We start from the raw sequence: 21103 nt of genomic DNA, 5'->3' as shown, positions 1-21103 counted from the left end.
TGGTTTTTTTTAAGGGCAACAGTTATTCAGTTTATAAACAATTCAGTAAAAATAGATTTCTGAGGATCTTCAATTTGTAATTGATAAATCATCCATGCTGAAATAGTTGGCCTTGATTCTATTTTCCTTGAGAATGTGGAATGTTTTATAAACACACTAAGAGTTACAAATATAGGAGGGAGGAAAGAAAGAATTGCACTGTCTAATGTGATGATATACATTTGTGCATACATGAAATTTCAATCAAAACATTCTAATACAAACAGTAAAGCATGTTAGAATTTGGTCTAAATTAAGAAAAGGCTCTAAGTAACACATAATCTACTTTGTTGCAACCCTATTTGGGTCCTACTGTGAGTTAAAGACCTATTTTTTTTCTGTTATCTTGTCTCTCTGCTGAGTTCTGGTGATATAATTCAAGTTTTAAGACAAGTAAGACCTCCTGATGAATGGGTTGTCTCTTTGTAAGATGTTCACTACCTATTGTCTAACTGGGAATGCAAGACTTATCTTGGGAGTAAAAAAACATGGAGCCACATTTTAGAGTAAATAGCACACTACTTTTTGAATGGATACTGGAAATCCAGTCTTCTTGTCATTTTAACAAGAGCTGAACCAAGATCTGTAGGTATCTCAGAGAGAGTAATCATATGGCTCTGCTTCAAAATCTATTGAGGAAAGGTGGGGGAAAAATCAATCTTTGTTAATGAAAGGTTTATACAGAAAGAAATTGAAGTATGAAGCAGAATCAATGCTTGGAAAAATAATGGGCAAAACATTTCCTAATTTTTGCAGTTCTTCTCTTCTAGGTTTTTTATTGGGATTTTTCTGACTCTGGAGGTGTTTTTCAGTTGATACAGAATTCAAAAAGTACAGAAGTAACATGTCTTTCACCCTTCTCCCCAGCCACCATTTTCTTTCCAGAAGCATCTAATGTCATCAGTTTCTTGTGCATCCTTTCGGAGTAATGAAAGTATTTATCTTCAGTCCCTGCCTCGAAACTATTATATTAAAGGTTCAAAAGGCAATCAAGTAAATCACTCCTTTCTGTAAGGAACATGTATCCTCTGTACTACCACTTCAGAATTTCCTCTGACTTCCTAATTTCCAGGTGCTGGGTGGCATGATCATCACAAAAAAATATTTAAAAGTGTTATTTTTTCACACTTGAGGGCACTGCCTACTTTAGTAGGAATGTGACCAATTTATATTTTGAGAGTGTGTTGTGATATTTTTGTGATTCATGTAGATAAGTACCCAAGTACTGTCTTGGCTACCCTGCTTCTTTATCCAGCTCTGATCACCTCCTTGTATCATAAAGGGAAAAGAGCCCACTGGTAGAGGACCCAGGTTTCAGTCTGAGCAATGAGGAATGCTTCTTTTCCGAGAGTAGGTTGACTTTTTCTGAAGCTCCTTGGAGTGGGACCCTACAACGGCTTTGTTGTCTGTCAGCCATGCTGGCCCCTGTAGGAGCTTGCCTTTTGTTTTGTATCTGTATTTCAGAGCACACTCCTGTTTTCCCACCCTCTCCCTACTTCCCACCTTTTCCTTGCTCCTGAAGTCTCTCATCCCTCCTCCTCCCAGTCTTAACTCAAGCTTCAATCAAGACATTAGACTTTTTCAGAGGTAATGCTCCCATTCTTCCAGTGACCAGATGGACAAACCTAACTGAATCTGCCCTCATTCTCCCCTCTTCCCTTCTGTGGCCCCACTTCCTCTATCTTTTGCAACATGAATCTCTCCTTTTTTTACTGATTAATTTCTCTCAATGCGTAAGATGGTCTCTAGAAGCCCCATCTTAAAAACACAAAACAACACTCCACTGATCCCACCTTCCTCAACAGCTACCGCCCTGTTAGGTCTCCCATGGTCTCTCACCTGTACTGTAGTGTGTTCTAGTTGGTCTTCCTGCTTTCTTACCATCCTGTTTTTCTCCACATAAGCAGCCAGTGTGATCATTTAAAAATACATCAGGTAGTTTAACTTCTCTGTTTTTTAAACCCATTCAAAGGCTCCCCTTTGCACTTAAAATAAAATCCATTTTCCACACATTGCCTTCAAAGTCCAACATGAGCTGCCTCCAGCCCACCCCTCCCACCTCACCTCCTTGCCCACTCCTCCTTGGCCACACAGGCTTTCCTTCAGCTACCCAAACTCACCAAATTCTCCCCACCCTTACGCAACCCTCTTAGAACTTTTGCCTGGAATTCTCATTCCACAGCTTCTGGAGAAGCTGGCACTATCACCTCTCTGTTTGTTACCAAACCAGACTTTGGTCCACTCACCCAATGTGCAGCAAAGCCAATCTACTGACACTAGGTTATGGTGAAGGAAAGTACAGTGTTTCTTGCAGGGCCAACCAAGCAAAGAGAATGGGTAGCTCATGCTCAAAAGACCCGAATTTCAGGGTCCCTTGAGATTCTATATGAATTTTAAAATGAATTTTTCTATTCTGCCAAAAAATTAGGATTTTTTTGGGTAGTATTGACATCTTAACAGTATTAAGTCTTTCAATCCATGAACATGGGATGTGTTTCCATTTACTTATGTCTTCTTTCATTTCTTTCAGCAGTGTTTTATAGTTTTCATTATACAAGTCTTTCACCACTTTGGTTAATTCCTGAGTATTTTATTTGTTTTGATGCTATTGTAAATGGGATTGTTTTGTAATTTCTTTTTCAGATTGTTCATTGTTAGTGTATAGAAATGCAACTGACTTTTACATGTTGACTTTGTATCCTTCTGCTTTGCTGAATTTGGTTATTAGTTCTAACAGATTTTGTGTGTGTGGACTCATTAGGGTTTTCTACATATAAGATCATATCATCTGCAAACAGAGATAAATTTACTTCTTCCTTTCCAATTTGAATGCCTTTTATTTCTCTTTCTTGCCTAATTGTTCTGGGTAGAACTTCCAGTATTATGTTGAATAGAAGTGACAAAAGCGGGCATCCTTGCCTTGTTCCTTATTTTAGAGGAAAAGCTTTCAGCCTTTCACCATTGAGTATGGTGTTTGCTGTGGGTTTTTTAATATATGGTTTTTATTATGTTGACATAGTGTCCTTCTATTTGTAGTTTGTTGGCATTTTCTCATGAATGGATGTTAAATGTTTTCAAATGCCTTTTCTGCATCAGTTGAGATGACATGTGTTTTTTTTCCCTTCCTTCTGTTAATATGGTATATTACATTGATTTTTATATGTCTAACCATCCTTGCATTCCAGGAATAAATCCCACTTGGTCATGGTATATAATCCTTTTAATATGCTGCTGAATTCAGTTTGTTGGTATTTTGCTGAGGATATTTGCATTGATGTTCATAAGGGACATTGGTATAGTTTTCTTTTCTTGTAGTGCCTTTGTTGGCATTGGTTTCAGGATAATTCTGGCCTCATGGAATGAGTTAGGAAATGTTCCCTGTTCTTCAATTTTTTGGAAAAGTTTGAGAAGGATTGGTATTAGTTCTTTAAATGTTTGGTAGAATTCCCCAGTGAATTAGCAGGTCCCAGACTCTTTGTCAGGAGATTTTTTGATTACTTGTTCAATCTCCTTCTAGTGATAGATCTGTTCAGATTTTCTGTTTCTTCTCCAGTTCATCTATGTTATCTAATTTGTTGGATTACAGTTGTTCATAGTACTCTTTTATAACATATTTATTTCTGTAGAATCAGTAGTTTGGTTTCACTGATTTTTTTCTATTGGTTTTCTCTTCTCTGTTTCATTTATCTCTGCTCTAATCTTTATTATTGTCTTCCCTCTGCTAGCTTGGGGTTTAGCTTGTTCTTCATTCTCTAGTTCCTTAAGTTGTCCTAGTCTTTAATGTCTGGCTTCCAAAAGGAGAAAAAGAGAAAGTTAAAAGGGGGTGAGGTGGAGAAAAAGTGTCAGCCCTTTAAATCCCCTGGAAGTCACTTCAGCCAGAGGGGAAGGGGCTTGCACCAGTGGGAGGTGCAAGATCAACGGCTGCCCTCCGGTTTGTCTGCATCTCTGTGATTGGATCAGCAGTCGGTGATCAGAGCACAGGTACCTGATGTTTGGAGGGCCCGGTCCTTTTTGCCTACTTTAGCTCCCTGTGGAAGCCGTGCAGGCTGCTGCCAAGGGATATGGACTAGGTAACTTCTTCTTGTGCTAAGGACTGAAATTGGCCCATATTAGCCACAATTTACCATCCAAGACTTCCCCTGAAGTTGCCTGCCTTCAAATGACTCCAGAGTTCCAAAATAGTTACATTAGATTCTACTAGTGTAATAATTGTCCAGGTGGGAAGACAGATTCCTGGTGCTTCATACTCTGCCATCTTCTTAGAATTCTCTTCCTAGTCTTTTTAAAGACCCTTCCCCAGCACCCAATTTAGTTAGAATAGTCAGCTATTCTCTTCAGCCTCTTCAGCTTCTTCCCCTTCTCTCTCATACTTTCTCCTTTTCCTCTTCTAATTCAGTGGGTCTTTTTTTTCTTTCTTTTTTTCTTTTTTTTTTAATCTTTTGGTGGTCACAAGTTCTTTTAAGAATTTGAAGAAAAATACCTATGAATTATCTCCCTAGAAAAATCTATATATGCACAATCACCCAAAATGAGCAGACAGTTCAGAGGTCCATAGGTGCTCTGAAATTCCATCATGGGGGCCCCTATTGTAAGGACACATGTCTGTCGTCTTCCTTTGACACTGTGGGCAGGAAGTATTCTACTCCTGCAACAAGACGCTCACTAGGAGATTGGTGAATGCGAACTGCCCTCTCACAGGTTTGTAGGAAGTCTCTGATTACAGCTAGAAAAGCCTCTTTCCTGGCATATGAAATCATGACGCCATTTCCATGTTTATCCACCAACTGGCATGTTTATCCAATGACATTAAACTGGTATGTGTATGAGGTAATTACTTATACCTTGCAGTACAAACTTGTGATTGCCACTCATTTGGAACAGGTAGAGATGACAGGCTAGTTTAAGTGAGGACAAATTTGAATTAATCAAATATACGTCTATGTATTTGTGTGTGTGTGTGTGTGTGTGTGTGTGTGTTTAATTTATTTATTTATTTTATTTATTTTTGGCTGCGTTGGGTGTTCATTGCTGCACACGGGCTCTCTCTAGTTGTGGCAAGTAGGGGCTACTCTTCGTTGGGGTGCTGGCTTCTCATTGTGGTGGCTTCTCTTGTTGCGGAGCACAGACTCTAGGTGCACAGGCTTCAGTAGTTGTGGCACGCAGCTCGGTAGTTGTGGCTCGTGGGCTCTAGAGTGCAGGCTCAGTAGTTGTGGCACACGGGCTTGGTTGCTCCACGGCATGTGGGATCTTCCTGGACCAGCGCTCGAACCCGTTTTCCCCTTCATTAGCAGGCGGATTCTTAACCACTGTGCCACCAGGGAAGTCCCTGTGTGTGTGTTTTAAGCCTGGTTTCTCTTCAAGTGCGTACAGTAATAAGACATGATATACATGAGCCAACAGTGATAATAATAGCCAGCTATTTTCTAGATAGCATTCTTTTGGGTCTCTTTTTACACTTGAAAAGCCATATCAATTACTGGTGTACAAGAAGTGCTGTAGAAGTAGTCAAGGAAACAGTCTCTTCTTTTAAGGAGGTTAAATGTTCTTTTGGCAGGGATTCCCTGGCAGTTCAGTGGTTGGGTTCGATCCCTGGTCGGGGAACTAGGATCCTGCAGACCACGTGGCGCAGCCAAAAAAAAAAAAAAAGTTCTTTTGGCAAGTGTGTTCAAATTGTAAATTTCCGTAGTAAACTGTTTTATGGAGGGGATACCGAGATATACTTAATGCTGGCCGTGGATTAGAGGGTCAAAATTGATAAGGTTGAAAAATTTAAAAACAAAACAAATAATGAAATAACAGTGTTCTGTCATGAATGTTTCTGGAGTGGCCCTTGCAACCCATGGACACCCCGGGCTGACTGGGGTACACTGCCTGGTAGGTGATGTAGATTTTTCTTGGCCACATTGACCAAGAAGCAGTGCCCATGAGGGGTTGTTCGGTGGTTCCATATCCTGAGCAGACAACCAATGTATGCATCTTAAACAGTAATTTTTGAATTATGTTTTCTTCAGGATTGAATTCACCAGTTGAATCTTCCAGTGAGGCCAAGTAAGTGGAAATAAGATTGAGTAACTGCTAACAGGAGTTGGATTTAAATGGACAACTTAAAAAATAAAAGGCTCATATCTCCCAGACTTTTATCCAGCCTGGCAAATTGGATTTTAGTGTGGAATGATGCACAGTTAAATCGTGGAGTGTGCAAGTGGCCAGTGCTGCTTTCTTTTAAGTGGTCCTGTTTATTTAAAAAACTTGAAAATGAGAAGTTGTTTTGCTCACTCAGTTAGGGTTTATTGTAAAACTCAGATGCCAGCAAAAGAGAGTACAGTATTGTTTTTGTGCTGTGAGAGCGTGAAGTGGACCACGAGTGAACCGGAGAAGGCATGGTCGTGGTGCGTTCTTCCTTCTGCCCAAAGAAGGAAAGCTCTAATGGTCAACAGGTGGCGTGTGTGGGTGTCCGGCCGCATCAAGGCCTTGGTGAAGGCGCTGAAAGTGGTGGCGGACACAGTCACGCCAAGTGTACGTTTTCACTCTTACTCCCCAGGGGTGATAAAAATAATGCTAGAAAGAAACAAAAAGGTGGAGAGAAAAGTGGGCCCTGTGCTGTGTTGGTAGACGGCATTTGTCATGAAAGGGCCAGTTTGATAGCCTCGGAAAGAAGAAGGTGTTCTGCCTGGCCCCATGCGGTGTAGCTTCATGGGTGAAGGTGTTACTTTCGGTCTCCCCAGGGGTAGCAACGTAGCGCCAACAGCTGAGGGAATACAGCTGTTTTCCTTTTCCATTCTTGTGTTCCCCTAAAATAGAGGTCGAACAAATATTTTAAAGGTGCAAAATGCTATCAGAAAATACTATTTGAAATGAACATTACAGGAATATCTTGGCATAATGGCTGCAAAACACATTATCGCTTGGCAGGAAAAGAGGTATAGAGGAAAGTAGCACATTAGCATTGAGGACTGCTTGTTTCGCCCAGTAAAAGCAAGCGCAGCTTACAAAGAAGTGTATCCTGAATGTGTTATTTGCATTCATTTAGCACAAATAAACCATTTGGTTTCACTTCGAAGTGGAAAAAGAAAATCCCATGTGTGGGATGACACCTGGTTGTTGTGTAATCCCATGTGACACGACAGACACGGAGTCATGGACCCATCGCCCAGACAGACCCTCCCAGTGAGACCGAGCCCCTTCTTGATCCGCAGAGGAGGAAATGAGAGGACCCGGAGAGAGCACAGGACTCGCCCGAGATCACACAGTTGATCCATGACAGCGATACGCAATTTTCTTACAAAAGTGAGAATTTAACCACAAAAAACTTTAGAAAATTACCCTTATCTGCCAAGTGAGTTTATCTTTTAACTGTGACTTACATCCTTCTAAGTGCAGCTCAATGATCATCTTTGGAACCCTTCCAGAACCCCCCAGGTTGGACCAAGGGCTCTTCCTGCTATACCACCTCCTGCCTCTCTCCTCCGTAGCTCTTGTTATATTTTGTAGAAATCATCTGGTCGTGTTTTTGTGTATGAATTCTCCATGTACATTCATCTTTATAGTTCATTTTGTTTCATTCTTCTTTGTGCTTTATAGGAATGGAGTAGTGACCAGCATGAGTAACACCACCCCCCTTCCTATTTTTGTGAGTTTTACAATGACCCCCCCGGGGGGTGCTTGTGCTAATTATTACGGTGAGCCTGGCCGGTGGTGTTTTCAGGACGTCGTGCTAGGTTAGAGCACATAGTCTACAGGAACCTAAATTATCTGAGGATGGAAAGCCGTTCCGAACCAGGTGGACACGACTGAACAAACTTGGGCGAGGTGGGGGCCCTACACTGTCGCTGTCAGTGTGACGACCGGCTGGCGATAAACAGGGACCCTTTGTTCTACTAGTGGCTAAAACATTATAGGAATGTTCGATACTATGTATAAAATAGACAACTGATGGGAACATACCGTATAGCACAGGGAACTCTACCTAATGCACTGTGGTGACCTAAATGGGAGGGAAGTCCAAAAGGGAGGGGATCTCTGTATATGTATGGCTGATTCATTTTGTGTGCAGTGGAGGCTAACACAACGTTGTAAAGCAACCATGCGCCAATAAAAATTAATAATAATAATAATAAGCATTATAGTAATGAGAATGGGAGGATAACCTTTGTGAACCTTAAACCGCACCCCTGGACAAATAAGAACTATTAACATTGACAAGAACCGGAAGCCTTAGTGTCAGTGAGATTCCAAGTTTGATTCTTTTTTTTTTTTTTACATTTAGTTTTTCTATTAAAAAATATATCAAGCAAGTGTAGAGAATCATATTTTGAACATCTGTGGACCCAATCAGCTTTACTAAACCTTAACTGTTTTTTACAGGACCTAAATATATACATTTGTAATTTACTTTGTGTTTTTATTAAAATTTTTTATTAAAGTATAGTTGATTTACAATATTGTGTTAGTTTCAGGTATACAGCAAAGTGATTCACTTATACATATACATATATATATGCACACTATATATATTATTTTATATGTACTATGTATATTTTCCAGATTCTTTTCCATTATAGGTTTTAACAAGATATTAAATTTAATTCCTTAAGACTGTAACTTTTTAATATTTTGTATTCTTTTCCTTCCCTATCCAGTGGTCACTATTACAAATTTGACTTATTACTCTGAGTTTCTAAATTTGACTCTCTGGGGCCTCCCCCAACGCAAGGGCTCTGTGTTATGGGACAGGAGCTGTCTTGTAGCAGTAAAATCATAGTTTTGGAGCCACGGTGAGGCTCATAAAGATTTGAAATGTGGCAGAGAGATCAAACTGCAGAGCCAGGGTTCCCAGATCCTAGATTCTTGACTAGTTAAGATTTCCCCAGGGGACGAGGAGGGACATTGGCCCCGAAAGTCACTCATCAGGGTGAACCTCACACAGACATGGTTTGAGGAAATGTATGATTTAGGGGTAATGCTTTTCAAACATTTTTTGACTGTAACCCACAACAACAAACAAACTTTACTTGGTGACCCTCGACACATGCACATGTACACACACAAAAACACACTCACACACACACACACACACAGAACACCTACCTCTGAATGAAACATTTAAATGGAATAATGCCTTTTCTTTCTTTGTTAGCTGCCCTGCAATATGGTCTACTTTGTTGTTTTTACAAAAGCTATGTGTTCCAATACGTTGATTTCCCAGGCCGTTAATAGATAGGAACCCACAGTTAAAACGACAACAGCAGCAGCAAACTCTGGTTTAGAGAACTGTGATTTGTTTCATGGAGCAAAAGTTTTTTAAAGGGTATATTTAGTTTAACTCTACTGAACATCTTTATAAATAGCTGTTTTCTACTGCTGGCCTGAGCTTAAAGATTTATGCCACAATTTACTAATAACAAATCCTATGTAAAACTAAGCAGAATTCAAAGCTCTTTGGGGGTTCAGATTATTCTGTGTCGTGTTACTTCTCCTCTTTAGAGCTCCTGACCCTCTTCAACCATTGCTTTAATGCAGCCTGTCTCGATTAAGTAAACAGAGCTCGAACACAGTGTCTTAACTATATTTTATAAATTCATGATTGTTAAGCCACAAAATCAACCTTTCCAAATAAAACTGAGTGTAAGTCAAACTGCCAAGAGAAAAAGAACAGCTATCGAGCCCTTAACGTCTCCTTTTCACCCTAGTTTACCTTTCTCTATACGGTGCTAACTAAAGTCTATACAAGGAATAAAGCGATGCATGTGTTGCTTCATATTTATTGAATGCCACCAATTTTTGTGTAACCACCATCCTCTTCGCAGAGCTGCCTGATGGTTATCACAAGAGCAGGCGTTGTGATAGCACCTTTGTTCAAGATGTGCATGTAATTGTACTGAGAAAGGTGCAGCTTTCCCCCCAGGGAAGCAAAGGAGAAAATTATGTTTAATTCATATTAAATGAGCTATTGTTGGAGATTATGAGCTAGATTGATGCCAAGATGCTAAAATGAGTCCTCTTTCTCCAAAATATTACCAGCAGCTACTTTAAACATTAACAAGGGAGCTGGTTTCTAAAATCTGGAAGAAGGAGAGAGTTTTGTTTAAGCCAGCTATTTCACAGAAGAGGAAATGCAGTTCTACCTCAGGAAATTTAAATGGGACTGTTGAATAACTGGGAAAGAATGTCTCCTTTGGATGAGAGGGCAAAGAAGAATTCAGCTGATTTTCAGGGAGAATAACAAATGTGACAGCAGTACTTTTTTGTATACGTGTTTATGTATGTGACTGTGTAACTTCTAGAACTTTTTGGTCTTATGACCCCTTTCTATTTTTTAAAAAAAAGATTTATTTATTTAGGCTGTGCTGGGTCTTTGTTGTGGCACAAGGGATCTTAGTTGTGGCATGCATGTGGGATCTAGTTCCCCTACCAGGGATCAAACCTGGGCCCCCTGCATTGGGAGTGCAGAGTCTTACCCACTGGACCATAAGGGAAGTCCCATAACCCTTTCTACTTTTAAGAATTATTGAGAACTCCAAAGAACCTTTGCTGATGTGGCTCATATCTTTTTTTTTTTTTTTACCATTTTAGTAATTAAAACTGAGAAGTTTATCAAATTTACTGACTCATTAAAGACAACAGTAAACTTATTATATAGTAATATAAACTTTTTTTTGAAAAAACTAGATTTTACCCCCAAATAGTGAAAAGAGTGTTATTGTTTTATATTTCTGCACATCTGTTTAATGCCTGGTTTACTATATGACACTTGGATTCTCACATCTGCTCCTGAATACAATCTGTTGTGATCTGTTGTTTGGGTCAAGTACATGGGGAAAATCTAGCGCACACAGATGTGTAGTTGAAAAAGAGAGGGCCTCACAGCCCACTGAAAGGGACTCTGGGACTCCCAGGGGTCCTTGGGTCACATTTTGAGAACCACTATACTATAAAGTAGTTTGGAAGAATATATGAGTGGTGAGGTGATTAGAGATCCTAATTTTTTTCTTTTTCATTTATATATATTTTGTACAGTGAAGATGGATCACTTGTGCAAACTATAAATTAGAAAGGAAGAGGCATGAGCATGTTGAGAAAAGACCCTAGAAACCCAAGCAGAGACATTTATACTTGGGAAACCATGGAGCCACTGTAATTTCTCAAGTAGGAAAACGGCATGTTAAAAATTGTATTTGGTAGTACATGGATTAGAATTGGGAGAGAGGAGCTCCTTCAAAGGTGCTGCAGTGATCAAGGCGGGTGGTGACGTGGGGCAGGGCTCAGATATGTGGAAATGGAGAGAAACCTTCAAAATCTGAAAGACATTTCAAAGGCAGAATTACCAAGACTTGGATATAGGGAATAAAGGAGAGGGAAGAGTCAAAGGTGACTGAGAGTTTTCAAGTCTAGAACATTTGAAGAATATTTTCCCTCTTACATCCAACCTTTAACCTTTTCTGAAAATTATCCTGATTAAGTTCACTGAAGTCTTATTTTTTGTTTTCAGAGTTGGCCAGCCCATCCCAGGGCTTAGGAGAAAGTCAACCCACTTTCCAGCCTGCATTGGTCACAGTTACTTCCAGAAGAAAGGGAAGACCTATGACGTCCCTGGAGAGTTGGTACCTATGACATCCCGGGAGGCGTCCTTGCTCACTTCACTTGGGCCCTGCAGGCAGTGAAGGGCCTTGGGTCCAGCTCCTGTTTGTACTGGACGCCTGTGGTCCCTCTCTTATGCACTCCAGCACCCCCATCAGCTCCCTCTTCTCCTTCACCAGCCCAGCAGTGAAGAGACTGCTTGGCTGGAAGCAAGGAGATGAAGAGGAAAAGTGGGCAGAGAAGGCGGTGGACTCATTAGTGAAGAAGCTAAAGAAGAAGAAAGGAGCCATGGATGAGCTGGAGAGGGCGCTCAGCTGCCCAGGGCAACCCAGCAAGTGTGTGACGATTCCCCGCTCCCTGGATGGGCGGCTGCAGGTGTCCCACCGCAAGGGTTTGCCCCACGTCATTTACTGCCGAGTGTGGCGTTGGCCTGATCTCCAGTCTCACCATGAGTTGAAGCCACTGGAGTGCTGTGAGTTCCCATTTGGCTCCAAGCAGAAAGAGGTGTGCATTAACCCCTACCACTACCGCCGTGTGGAGACGCCAGGTGGGTTTCCTTCATGGTTCATTGTAAAAGGTAAGAGGGTGTGTCCCAGTTGGTGGAGAACATGGGGCTCTGGCAGGAGAAGGACACCCTTACCGCAAGAGAGGGAGAGAAGAGAGGGAGGTTCGATTTGAAGGAACTGATCCAAATTTTGTAGTCAGAACAATCTAGACAGAAGATATTTTCATTTCAGTGTACCTGTAAGCTTTGTGTGATTTTGAAAAACGCAGTTTTATTTTGATGCATTTTGGAGTCATCATCCAGTTCTTGAAAGCTCTTAATACGGCCTCGACATGATCAACTGTAAAAAAATAAGCCTCCTCCTCCCCATCCCCCTTTCCTGCACTCAGCTGTGCTGAGCTAAACCGGCTGCACTTTCCCCAAGCTCAAGTAAGTGGAGATATCTCCTACCTGGGTCTGAAAACAGCCAGTGAGAGAGTTGCTGGAAATCCTTCCAAGACTGAAAACAGTGGCGGTTAGGGGAGATTGGTGGCTGTTCTTAAATATGGCTTTAAATATAGGAAGGTGTTGTTCCTAAAACTCTTCACACACACACACACACACACACACCCTTTTGGAGAAGTCTGGTGTTCATCTTCGTTCCTTCACACTGGCTGTAACAATTTGACTACCTTTCTCTTTGGATGGAGTGTTCCTATGGCTCGATGGATGCAGTTTTTGTGGGAGCTTCCTCTCCCTGATTGGCCATCTGCCCCATTCCAGGAGACCAAAGGGCTGGCACATGCACTCTGGGAACTGGCCCATGTCCATTACGAGGCGGTTCTAGGTAGGAAGGCAGGTGGTGGGGGGGAGTCCAGCCTGCCTCCTGGCCCCCTCCCAGGTTCAGTTAACCTTGCAGCCGTCCTGGCTAAGTCATGCCCAGCCTATAGCAGTCTTAGTGAGGTGACCTTTCAGGCTCCCAAATCCCACTATCATGCTGTTAAACTGTTGTCAAGGAAGTCACCTGCCTGAGCGTGGATGCTTCTCACGGTCACATCACCCTGGATACAGGGGGAGACTGTGATGAGAAAGGCCCACATTCCTGGTGAATCGGATGTGCTTTCCCCTAGATCACGTAGGTCTTTGCTTTCTCCTCTTCTTTCCTGCTTCTCTCTGAGCTTTCTTTGCCTACTTTAAAAAAATGTCGTCAACGAGTTTATGACAGAAATGACTTGATTTCTCTTTTGTTTCTAAGATTTGAATTATATTAAGCATTCAGAATACATCCCATGAAAAATGTTTATCAAGGAATCATTTTTCTCTTCCTGAGTAATGTAGTTATAAAATGTATCTTGTAAGAAGTATCTTGTAAAATGTATCTGGCTTTCCTTTTGAACACTTGAAACCCTAATTTTAAAGGATTATTTGATGTTTTCATTTTTCATATTATGTGAGGTTCTTTCAGGAATCATAGTGTGAATGTTTTTACATATGGCAGGTAGATTTCATATCATCATATTTTAGGTTTGAGTTTCCAAAATGAAAGATGGGCAAAGATTGTATTGATTTTAAGGTAATGTTTAAGCTATACCTTTTTTTTTTTATTCCTAACTTTGATCTTTTAATAGAAAAAGGCAGATTTTACATCTAGCTTTCTAGCCGTGCTTAAAGTCAGTATTTTGAGAACAATGAAGATGCTAATGTGCACCAAGTTTGCTGGGTCCCTAATTATCATAAAGCTGAAGTTTTGCCTTTGAAATCTCTCATCTTTCGACCACCCGTTTTAGGAAACTTGAAGGCTGAATTCTGATTTTCTTTACACTCACACAACCACTTAAATAATCAATTTTAGTGCTTTTCAAACTATCTGTAGTGAAGGACCAGTTTTTTAAAAAATTTCCAATCCCTCAAATATCAGTATTTTTACAATACAAATGAATTACTAGGCAGATGAAACTTTTAAGAGACTTGCAAAATACAAGCTCAATATTTTTTACTATTCATTTCAACAGATATAAAATTACTCTGTCAAGTGGCTATTAAAGTTTCTAAACACAAACTCTCAGTTTCAGTACTTGTATTCCCACGGACTGGTACCCAGCAGCTGGTAAAGTCTCACCAGTCCTCAGACCTCACTTTGTGTGGCTTGCGTCTGGTAGAAGCCGTGCAAAAACGTTTTCAGGGCTCATAATGATTTTTCTTCATGCAACCGGAGGTTATTCCAGGAGTATAATTTCTCCTCCGTGTAAAATGCCCACACTCTATCAGAACCACATGACTTTTGAAATAGATACAAAAGCTTTTCTCAGCTTTGCTCTGCAGTTCCTTATAGGCAGTAACTCCTTCCATTATCTGCCCCCAGGGTAATGCTTAGATAGTGTGGTATTTAAAAGGTGGCATCACATTGAGTGTCTGTAAGCTCACTAGGTCATATTTGCAAGCAGCAGTTGTGATACAGAAATAGAATTGAGTAATTAGAAATAGCTATTACTATAGATTGAATGTCTGTGTCCCCCCAAAATTCATATGTTGAGAACCTCATGCCCAAGGTGATAGTATTAAGAGGCGGGGCCTTTAGATGACTAGGTCATGGGGCTAGACCCCCATGAGTGGGATTAGTGTCCTTATAAAAGAGGCCCCAGAGAGACCCCATTCCCTTCCTACCGTGTGAGGACATAGTGAGAAGAAGCCAGCCTGCAACCCAGAAGAGGGCTCTCGCCAGAACCTGACCAGGCTGTACCCCTATCTTGGACTGCCCAGCCTCTGGAACTGTGAGAAATAAATTTCTGTTGTTTATAAGCTTCCCAGTCTATGGTATACCTGCTATAGCAGCCCTAAGGGGCTAAGACAGCTGTGTTTTGAGTGAAAGTATTTACAAATATTATCAGTGCAAACAAACCTAAGGTAAACTGAGCTTGTCAGGCTGAATTACGAGAACCCAGTAATTGAACAAATTCTATTTAATGACATCTTTGTAGTATAGGTGATCTTTAATGCTGACAACAGATTTCTTAGAAATGCTGCTCTATTTAACTAACATTTTGTTCAGTTTTGCCTCCAGTGGAAGCAGAAAAGGTTTTTTCAGCTGTTAAATCCTGAAAATCAATATAATTTATTTATGTTAAAAAAAATCACTCAATTGATATATTTTTTGAACCTTTTAAGTACTGATTTTCTTTTTATCAAGTAGAAAAAATATGTATTTGCCCTAAATCCTTAAAATACAAATGCTATAAAAATTCAAAAAAAAAATACAACCAGGATGATATCATCAGTTTTCCTTACAAATCTTCACTGCCTTTGGTTTTACCCAGATGATAGAAATACATTATCAAGATATTTGCCTCAATAAAGAAAAATGCATCCTTTCTTTTCTTTTGGTGCCTCAGATCTGCAGGCCACGGTGGAGTGAAAGTCTCTGCATTCAGATATGAGGGAGGCTGTTTATCAGTGTTAAGAATACACTGTAGATACCTTACATTAGAACTGAAGTCACGGAGAGTATCTGAATTCTTCATCCAAAAAAGAAAAATGAGTGTTTATTTGATCTTTGTTAACACTGTGATCAAGAAGCATCACTGGAAAAGAAGTCATATGTCATTTACTATGTCAGCCCCTCACTTTCAGAGTATTCATGAGGCAAGGCATTTTTGTATGCCTGTATATTCATGGATTACATAAAAGGAAATTGAATGGCTTATCATCCAGGTCATTTTTGCACAGTGATGTTGAGTATTTGTTCTATCATGTCATAAGGCATATACAAATGCTGGCTTTTGAAGGAGGAAGAAGTCATTGTTTCTCTGCCACCCTCATCTCTGTAGTGGTTTAGCTTAAAACTTTTCATCTTACCTGTTGGAGTTTATATTCTACCTATAGAACTGAAAATTATTGCTTGTTAAAAAGAGGTAAATGTATGATAGTGGGTAAATGGTGGACTTCGTGATGGATGTTATTGTTATTGTATTGTAACTGTTGTCTGTTTACTCCAAAACATTTACTTTCTATGAAAGTTTTTATTGATACTTGCATGTGATAACAAATCCATAGTGTGATTTGAAACAAGTGCTACCTCAGCCATTTCCAGAAGCAACCTCTTTTAATCATTCTTGCTTGGTTCTTTTGCTAGTTCTCTCCATTATTACTAAAAAAATATGAAGATAACTCTAGATAATATGCTTATAACATCTGTTTTCAAATGTATCACTTTTAGCTAATTTCATTGACTCTAACATAAAAGGTGAAGATTTAGCTAATTTATATTACCTTTTCCTTTCTTCCTCTTCTCAATCTATATTTTGGTTTCTGTTTTATTATACAAGTTAATATAATATTAATTATATTATTCTTTTGGCTATTCTATTAGTTTCCATTGTGGGATTTGGGGGTAAGAATTATTCCCCCTTAGAAGAGCATTGGTCCATTGCCTTCCACTGTCCAGCATCGGTGATGGGAAGTAATAAATCAGTTTCTCATGTCCTTGTAGGTGACTTTGAGGTGATCTTCTGGGAGCTTTTAGAATATTCAGTTTGTCCTTAGATGTTTGAAATTCAAGATGGTATGACTAGGTCTGGATCTTTTTTCATTAATTAGACTGTATACTCTGTGGCTCTTTTCAATCTGATGACATAGATCCTTCTTTAGCTCTGAGACATTTTCACCTATTATTTCTTTGATCACTTCATCCCTCTGTATTCCCTGCTTCTCTTTCTGGAACTTATGTTGGTACCAGGTCACCCCTCAACAATACTTCATGGAATAGCTTCTTTCTGCCAAGCCTTGGGACACTTTAGAAGTCAGTAGGAGCTAGGAATGCCTGGACAATGCTTGCCCTTGAGAATTGCATCTGTTCCTGTTTTTGTATAGAATCAGGAGGGAAATGTTCTTTTTAAAGTATGGAACCCAGAAGGAAACATACTAAAATGAACAGACTTTATTTATAAGTTCTCTGTTACTGCTTATCTTCTACTTATTCACTTTTGTTACTACTCACTGTTTATCTTTTACTTTATAACTTTTAGTTACCTTTAAATCTTTCTGCTAAAGGCAAGTAGAATGTTTTTACTTAACCAGCAGTAGGAGCCTAAAAATTTAGGCTGGTCATCTAAGTAATTCGCCATGGTTTCTGAAGTAAAAATATTCTGGGCATGACTTGGGGTTTCATTGTGAGCAATAGAAAGCGATTTTGCATTTTAAAAAAACACTTTATTGGCAGAATCAAAGGAAGCAGTGAAGAGTCAGGCCTCCAGAAGGCCAGGTAATAGGGCAGCTCTGGTCATTTCTGCGATGGGAACGAGTAGGCAATTTTTAGAGCGCTGACATCAGAACGATTCTCTGCTAAACTTTTCGTTAATTGGCTGCGAGGAGAGAAACCATTGCTTCAGCTTGATTCCCAAGCTCTCTTTTGAGGAGGAGATGGACCTTCGTGACAGTGTCACGATGAGCACACAGATGGGTGGGGCAGGTGGTTCCCAAGGAAAAACAGGAGGTTTATCACCCAGAATGACAGACGAAAAGCAGCCCGCGCCCACTCTCGTTTGGGCGGATGAGCCGAGGTTCTAACGCACCGGTTGCTTCCTCCCCCCGTTCTGCCTCCCGTGCTCGTGCCCAGACACAGCGAGTACAACCCGCAGCTGAGCCTCCTGGCCAGTTCCGCAGCGCGGTCCCTGCCAGCGAGCCGCTCATGCCGCACAACGCCACCTACCCCGACTCCTTCCAGCAGCCTCCGTGCCCGGCCTTCCCTCCATCGCCCGGGCCCCCGTTCCCGCAGTCCCCGTGCACGGCCGGCTACCCTCACTCCCCGGGAAGCCCTTCCGAGCCGGAGAGCCCCTTCCAGCACTCAGGTCAGTGAAAGCCGCGGTCTCCCGGGATACGAGTACCCAACACGGTTGTGTAGGCGGGGCCATCGTATAAACGTAAAATAGACAGCTAGTGGGAAGCAACCGCATAGCACAGGGAGATCAGCTCTGTGCTTTGTGACCACCTAGAGGGGTGGGATAGGGAGGGTGGGAGGGGTGGTGAGGGAGGGGAGATGCAAGAGGGAAGAGAGATGGGAACATATGTATATGTATAACTGATTCACTTTGTTATAAAGCAGAAACTAACACACCATTGTAAAGCAATTATACTCCAATAAAGATGTTAAAAAAAAACAAAGAATAATAAGATTTGATGTTTGGACTTTAAAAAAAAAAAAAAAACTAGCGCTGCCACTTGCAGTTCGCACAGCAGTTTCCTGCGGGCCGTTGGACCCTGCCCACGCTCTAACCTGATCAGGACTCTACCCATTTTGGAGCAGTTATCAATTCTTTTTTTTTTTTAAATTTTTATTGTCGGTATAATTGATTTACAATGTTGTGTTAGTTTCAGGTGTACAGCAAAGTGAATCAGTTATACATGTACATACATCCACTCTTTTTTAGATTCTTTTCCCATATAGGCCATTACAGAGTACAGAGTAGCATTCCCTGTGCTATACAGGAGGCCCCTATTAGTTACCTATTTTATATGTAGTAGTGGTGTATATGTCAATCCCATCTTCCAATTTATCCCTGTACAATCCAGTGGCATTAGTACATTCACACTGTTGTGCAACCATCACCACGATCTATTTCCAAAATTTTTTTCATCATCCAAAACAGAAACTCTGTGCCTGTTAAGCAGTAGGTCCCCATTACCCTCTTCCTCTAAGCCCCTGTAAGCTTTTATCTACTTTCTGCCTCTATGGATTTGCCTATTCTAGGTACCTTATATAAATGGAACCGTACAATATTTGTGGAGTTTTTTGTGTCTGACTTATTTCACTTAGCACGGTGTTTTTCACAGTCCATCCACATTGTAGTAGTAATCAGTTACTACCATTTTTGTACTGAACAATAGTCCATTGTATGGATATACCACATTTTTAAAAATCCATTCATTGGTTGATGGATATTTGGGTTGTTTTCTACCTTTGGCTCTTGTGAGTAATGTTGCTATGAACATTGATGTTCAAGTATTTGTTCGAGTCCTTGCTTTACTTCCTTTGGGTGCATACCTAGGAATGGAACTGATTGGGTCATATGAACTCTAACGTTCAGCCCCTTAATTTTGTAGATGGATCGACTCAAGGACCTACAAAAGGGCCCCCTTATAACTTTTGCACTAGGGTCATAGTTTCAGTTTCTCTTAGGGAAATGCCTTATCACTGGCACAGCGGTGTGGTCCGTGGACCACGTGCATTAGAATCGTCAGCAATGCCTGTTAAACCTGCAATGTCTGCATCCCGCCACTGATCTTTGACTCACAATTTCGGGGGGGTGGGCCCAGGAATCTGCATTTAAACAGGTTCCACTGGCGATTTTTATGCCCACTTAAGTGGTGAGAACTACTTGGATGGACGATTCAGTTTCAACAAAGGCAGTGGAGTTAATGCGGTTGAACTCCACTGCTAACATACAAGACCATTCTGAAACTGACATTAGGAATGTAGACAGAAGGAATCATTTGTTCCGAGGTCCTCGATAAAGAGTTTTCTCTCTGCCTCAGGAGTTTTTTACTGTTTGAATTAATTTCTGATAACAATGTTATCTACTGAAACGCATACCATTTGCCTAATTATGATCGTCTGATCATAAAACTGATATCTGGGGAGAAGAGCCCTTCTCAGCATGCCTTGGGCACAGCTTATAATCAGCTTTTCAGCCATTCTGTGTTTTGGGGCCATATTTTGAACTGTGTTGAGTCAGAGTTTCCCTTTGGCCATTGTACAATCCATGGCACCAGAGGGACTGAAAATTAAATTAACTTCAAAGGAGGTTTAACGTTCTCTGTTTTGAAAGCCAGATAACAGACTATAGAGAAAAGCTAGGAGAATAGCTCCTAGATTTGAAGATCTCATCATGAAGTCATCTGAACTCAATAATAACTCATAAGTCAGAGGGACAGCGAATCAACCCTCTAGTGAGGGGCTCAGGACAACCAGTTTCTCCTGGAGGACTGTCCCAGTGTCACCGTAGAATGGCCCCCTTACATTAGTGGTCTCTCTGTAGCAGTGACACTCTCCACCAAAGCCAGGAGTTTAGCGGCAGAAAGGGTTGACTCAAGCTGTCCTTGTGTAGTCTATCAGTTTGATGTTCCTTTGTTTACTGCTTTCTTTTAGTTGACACACCACCCCCCGCCTTATCATGCCGCCAAAGCCCCAGGGACCCAGAATGCCTGACCTGTAGATGCCACAGCTGAAGAGTCACTTAGTACTGTCCGTGGCCTAACAAGGTCACTTGGCAGATGAACAGCCAAATGTAGCTGTCTTCCAAGAGTACTTCCTATTACCAACCTCCCTTCTGGAAAACAAAGAAAAGAGCAAAAAGAAAACAAAACGTGCCAGCCTGCTGTTTCATAAGTGTTTTCAGGGGCAGATAGCGTGGTTTGCATTTTGACTTTGGCATTCCTCAGTCCCATAGAGTGAATGTTTTGTGTGTTATCCTGGTTAGTAGAACAAGTAAATTTTAAATTTTAACCGAACATTTAGAAGCCTGTAGTTCTGGATGTTTTAGTATGGAATTAGGTATTTAAGAAGTTAGTGATTTTGTCCCATTTGTGTTTCTTTACTGTAATAGGTTTATAGTAATGTCTTTCATTTGGCTTAGAGGAGTGCTCTTCAAAATATGTATATAGTTTTTACATAATTTTATTTGTGTCCTGTAATAGGCTAGATAAATATTGCTCAACTTTAGTGTTCATACAGACCACATGGCGATCTTGCATAATGCAGATTTTGATTCCCTAGATCTGGGGTGCTTTTCAAGAATCTGCATTCCTAACAAGCTCCCAGGTGATGCAGTGGCTGCAGCTCCAGGAACCACACCGAGCAGGGAAGGTCAAAGGGCTTTACTATCTAAAGTATCTCAGAGGGAATTCTTTCATAAGTGAAGGACCATTTGGAAATCACATAATAACCCCCTAATTTATCTGTTTTGTAAGTTCATATTTTAGTGCATATAGGAACACACTCTAGACACAAGA

General features: G+C 40.7%; 1 protein-coding gene across 1 annotated transcript in view; it reads left to right on the top strand.

Annotated features, from left to right (window-relative positions):
* SMAD9 (SMAD family member 9) overlaps nt 1-21103 on the top strand; it is a 59572-nt gene that overhangs the window by 24030 nt on the left and 14439 nt on the right. Inside the window, 3 exon segments of the mRNA XM_036831888.1 lie at nt 11528-12157; nt 17681-17746; nt 17749-17943. Of these exon segments, the coding sequence (XP_036687783.1) occupies nt 11752-12157; nt 17681-17746; nt 17749-17943 (667 nt within the window). The 5' untranslated portion in view covers nt 11528-11751.

The sequence above is a fragment of the Balaenoptera musculus genome, chromosome 18 (genome assembly GCF_009873245.2).
Source record: "Balaenoptera musculus isolate JJ_BM4_2016_0621 chromosome 18, mBalMus1.pri.v3, whole genome shotgun sequence".
NCBI classification, from domain to species: Eukaryota; Metazoa; Chordata; class Mammalia; order Artiodactyla; family Balaenopteridae; genus Balaenoptera; species Balaenoptera musculus.
This window is presented reverse-complemented; position numbering and strand designations above follow the sequence as displayed.